The 4,821-nt window shown below is 40.8% G+C and overlaps 2 protein-coding genes across 3 annotated transcripts in view; one reads left to right on the top strand and one right to left on the bottom strand.

Moving 5' to 3' along the window:
• The window catches only part of LOC105508730 (chromosome unknown open reading frame, human C17orf75), a 16,740-nt gene extending 12,857 nt beyond the window's left edge, over window positions 1–3,883 (top strand). For both annotated transcript variants that reach the window (XM_011937646.1, XM_011937647.1), the window contains exons 9-10: window positions 1,934–2,037; window positions 3,495–3,883. In XM_011937646.1, coding sequence (XP_011793036.1) covers window positions 1,934–2,037; window positions 3,495–3,710 — 320 coding nt within the window. In that variant the 3' untranslated portion in view covers window positions 3,711–3,883. The remainder of the gene's footprint in view (window positions 1–1,933; window positions 2,038–3,494) is intronic.
• Window positions 1–4,821, bottom strand: part of ZNF207 (zinc finger protein 207) — a 62,164-nt gene that overhangs the window by 51,299 nt on the left and 6,044 nt on the right. The gene's annotated exons all lie outside the window — the stretch shown is intronic.

The following is a 4,821-nucleotide window of genomic DNA, read 5'->3' as shown; positions in this document are numbered from 1 at the left end:
AGCCAGGATGGTCTCTATCTCCTGACCTCGTGATCCACCCGTCTCGGCCTCCCAAAGTGCTGGGATTACAGGCTTGAGCCACTGCGCCCGGCCTGATTTCAGTTTTTTGTACATTTGTTACCAGCCTCAGATTGTTTTACTCTGAATCAATTGAAAGTGCCCTCAGCTAGCCATTTACAATTCCCATGGAAGCCTATGTAGCTACACACATACAATTGCAATTTGCTCGGCATAGCTCTTTAATAAATTCATTTGATAATGATTTTTGCTTAGAAGAACAGAAGAAGTCTTGTGTTCTCACTTCCCTGAGGATGCTCAGAGGAGCACAAACCCATAAAACTGAGGAATCCTTTCTTAAATGGATCTAAATTCACTTTAAGTGCTGAGTTTTAACTTTCAAAATGACTGACAATGGTCCTCTACGTAAGCCTCGGGACATGACTCACCAAGCATTTCTTTTCCTTTAATGAGAAATACAATTCGGGATCTTCATAAATGCTTTCATATGGTTTTAAACTTTAATAACTTGGATTGTAGGTAGTATAGAAATAAATCGAAGTAGCATTTTTCATAGTATTAAAATGAGAGAGGCTGGGCACGGTGGCTCATGCCTGTAATCCCAGCACTTTGAGAGGCCGAGGTGGGTGGATCACCTGAGGTCAGGAATTTGAGACCAGCCTGACCAATATGGTGAAACCCTGTCTCGACTAAAATTACAAAAACTAGCTGGGAATGGTGGCGTGTGCCTGTAGTCCCAGCTACTCGGGAGGCTGAGGCAGAAGAATCGCTTGAACCCAGGAGGCGGAGGTTGCAGTGAGCCAAGATGGTGCCACTACATTCCAACCTGGGCAACAGAGCGAGACTCTGTCTCAAAAAAATAAAGTCAGGGTGATTAAGGAAAACCAGTAATTTTATGACACTATCGTTGAATCTGATTATCTTTTCCCAATGCAGTTGGTTCCCCATTTAGAAATCATTTTTTTAAGTAAGCCACATTAGCACATCAGTGTTTTAAGTCTGAAAAACATACTTCATTTTCAAATTCATGTCACTGAAGAGTCTGTGTTGTAAATGGCATTTAAAAGCAAATGTGTTACCTGCTTCACATCATTTATGGATATAGGCAAGGTGTAATTATATATTCTCTGTGTGGTTGTATATATTTTTGTAATGTAGGCTCACTACATTACACAGTTCTATACGATTATCTTTTTTTTTTTTTTTTTTTTAATGGAAATGTGGTCTCACTATGTTGCTCAAGACTGGTCTTAAACTCTTGAACTCAAGCAATCCTCCCACCTTGGCCTCCCAAAGTGAGCCACCGCACCCGGCCCAAAAGTTTTAACATATGCAGAATAATGTAGATAAGGCTTGCACACACAAAGGTATATGGGAAAAGTTTAAAGACGTCTGTGGGAATGATCATGCTTTCTGATGGGAAAGGAAGGAGGATGTGATTGGGAAAGGGCATACAGGGGGCTTCAGCCATTTTGGTATTCCTTAGCCATGTGGTGAGCACACCATTTTTTTTAGGCCATTATACAAGTCTTAAATAATTCATTATAGATGTTTTTATATATAAATAAATGGGTCGGGCACGGTAGCTCACAGCTGTAATCCCAGCACTTTGGGAGGCTGAGGCAGGTGGATCGGAGGTCAGGAGTTCGAGACCAGCCTGGCCGATATTGTGAAACCCTGTCTCTACTAAAAATACAAAAAAATTAGCCAGGCATGGTGGCAGGCACCTGTAATCCCAACTACTCAGGAGGCTGAGGCAGGAGAATCACTTGAATCCAGGAGGTGGAGGTTGCAGTGAACCAAGATCACACCATTGCACTCCAGCCTGGGCAACAAGAGCAAAACTCTGTCTGAAATAAATAAATAAAGCTTTGTAAAATTTCATTTTATTTAGTCTCTCTGAAATGTTTTATAGGAAGTAACCGGTTTTGTGAGGATTGGATGCAAGCTTTTTTAAATGGTGCTGAAGGAGGTAACCCTTTTCTTTTCCGACAAGTACTGGAGAACTTTAAACTAAAGGTAATTAGTTGGCTGTGTGCCAAGTCCCACATGAAATTTTTGTCTGAATTTTAATTAGTACCAGTGACAGAGTAACAAACTTGCTTTATAGCTGTGATGTCTGTTAATCAGGATGTTCTCAAAACTGGAACTATCAGAAGACATTTACTTTATTTTTTGGTAGCTTCTGTATACATATCATTTCTAATAAATTGGTTTGAATGCTTGCTTATATTTAAGGAACATCAGTCTTGGCCACAATTTGTGACTTATCTTAGTTGCAAAGCACAAAACAAGTGGTTCAGTGCCTAAGTTTTCAAAATTCTGTTGGGGGCTGGGCGCGGTGGCTCACGCCTGTAATCCCAGCACTTTGGGAGACCATGGCAGGTGGACTGCTTGAGGCCAGGAGTTCAAGACCAGCCTGGTCAACATGGCAAAACCCTGTCTCTACTAAAATTACAAAAAGTTAGCTGGGCATTGTGGCGCGTGCCTGTTATCCCAGCTATGTCAGGAGGCTGAGGCATGAAAATTGCTTGAACCCAGGAGACAGAGGTTACAGTGAGCCCAGATTATGCCACTGCACTCTGGCCTGGGTGACAGAGTGAGACTTTGTCTTAAAAAAAAAAAAAAAAAAAAAAAAGAATTCTGATGGAGACTTGTTGTCACCTTATTTAGGAGTTTTGTTTGTTTTAAGAGACAGAATATTACTCTCTCACTCAGGCTGGAGTGCAGTGGTGCAATAATGGCTCACTGCAGCCTTAATCTCCTGGGTTCAAGCAATCTTCCTGTCTCAGCCTCCTGAGTAGCTGAAACTACAGGTGTGCACCACCACGCTTGGCTAATTATTTTATTTTTTGTAGAGATAGGGTCTCGCTGTGTTGCCCAGGCTAGTCTCAAACTACCGGACCTTAAGCAATCCTTTTGCCTGGGGCTCCCAAAGTGTTAGGATTACAGACATGAGCCACCATGCTAGGCAGGAGATTATTTTAAAGTATTTTTACTTCGTATAAGAGATTTTCAGCTGGGCGTGGTGGCTCACGCCTGTAATTCCAACACTTTGTGAGGCTGAGGCGGGTGGATCACTTGAGGTCAGAAGTTCGAGACCAGCCTGGCCAACATGGTAAAACCCTGTCTCTACTAAAAATACAAAATTAGCCGGGTGTAGTGGCGCATACCTGTAGTCCCAGCTATTTCAGAGGCTGAGGCAGGAGAGTCACCTGAACCCAGGAGGCGGAGTACAAACTCCGAGATCGAGCCATTGTACTCCAGCCTGGGCAACAAGAGTGAAACAAGAACAAAACAGAGAGAGTTTCTTCTACCAAGGGCAAAGCATACGGCAATGTAAATTTTGGAAATATTTAATATGAAAAGCAAACAATTCAGGAAGATATGTTGAGTTCTCAGCTGGATAGGAGTTTTTTTTTTAGCTTCATTATTATTTCACTTAACACATTTTTAACTGGGTAATCTCTTTCTAGGCCATACAAGACACAAATAATTTGAAGAGATTTATCCGACAGGCAGAAATGAATCATTATGCTTTGTTTAAATGTTACATGTTCCTAAAGAACTGCGGTAGTGGAGATATACTTTTGAAGATTGTTAAAGTGGAACATGAAGAAATGCCTGAAGCCAAAAATGTGGTAGCTGTCCTTGAAGAATTCATGAAAGAAGCTCTTGACCAAAGTTTTTGATCATATGTTTTGAGATAATTGTATGATCAAGTGATATATTTAAGTCTTAGTGTTTGAAATTGCAGTTATAATTGTTAATTGGATTGCTATTTAAGATGATTTGAAACTCAATCCAGATTTTCTTTTCGTATTTTACCAATTTAACTTAAACAAAAATCTGAGGAACATCTTCACTGAGTCCTGGATAGATGCGTATGTGAGAGTTGTGGAGTTTTCTTCACTGAGTCCTGGATAGATGCGTATATGAGAGTTGTGGAATTTTCTTCACTGAGTCCTGGATAGATGCGTATGTGAGAGTTGTGGAATTTTAGTGTCTCACTGGCCCTGTAAATTCCAGGCTTCAGGAAGCTGTTGCTTAAAAAATTTCAGAGATGATTTTGTTTGTGGCTTTTCTCAGGAAAAGCCTGAGTCTGCTGCAGTATTTAGCAACCTTTCTTAGAAAAACCATAATACTTCCTTTTCAATGGATTGTAGCTTTTTTTCTTAAAAAAATGTAATCCTAGTCTTAGAACAGATTAATGCCACTGCACCATTTCAGAGAGAGATCTGTGCGTCCTGTGGGATTAATACCACTGCACCATTTCAGAGGTAGATCTGTGCATCCTGTGGGTGCTTGATACATTTTTTTGTCTAGTTGATAATGGCATAGATGATAGTCAAGATTTTAAGTCAATATGCAAATCCTGAGTATGTAGAAAATTAAATGAGCTTAAAAATCGATGCACTAGCTTCAAGATAAAACATTATCTTTGAGAGAAAGCTACTGCAGAAATCGCCCCCAGTCACCATTTCATTTATTTGTTCACAGGTATTTATGAAGAGCCTGTGTTTTCTTTTAGGTGAAAATGCTGGAGTTTTAAAACAGTGTTGAGAAAAGAAACAAAGTACATACAGTTTACAAGCAAACTGTAACATAAGGAATGCAAACAGGTTCTTCATATTAGAGTGACTCACTGATTTCTTTTTTTTTTTTTTGAGATGGAGTCTCGCTCTGTCGCCCAGGCTGGAGTGCAGTGGCCGGATCTGAGCTCACTGCAAGTTCCGCCTCCTGGGTTTATGCCATTCTCCTGCCTCAGCCTCCCGAGTAGCTGGGACTACAGGCGCCCGCCAC

Source organism: Colobus angolensis, unplaced genomic scaffold, assembly GCF_000951035.1.
Source record: "Colobus angolensis palliatus isolate OR3802 unplaced genomic scaffold, Cang.pa_1.0 Scaffold167, whole genome shotgun sequence".
NCBI lineage: Eukaryota > Metazoa > Chordata > Mammalia > Primates > Cercopithecidae > Colobus > Colobus angolensis.
This window is presented reverse-complemented; position numbering and strand designations above follow the sequence as displayed.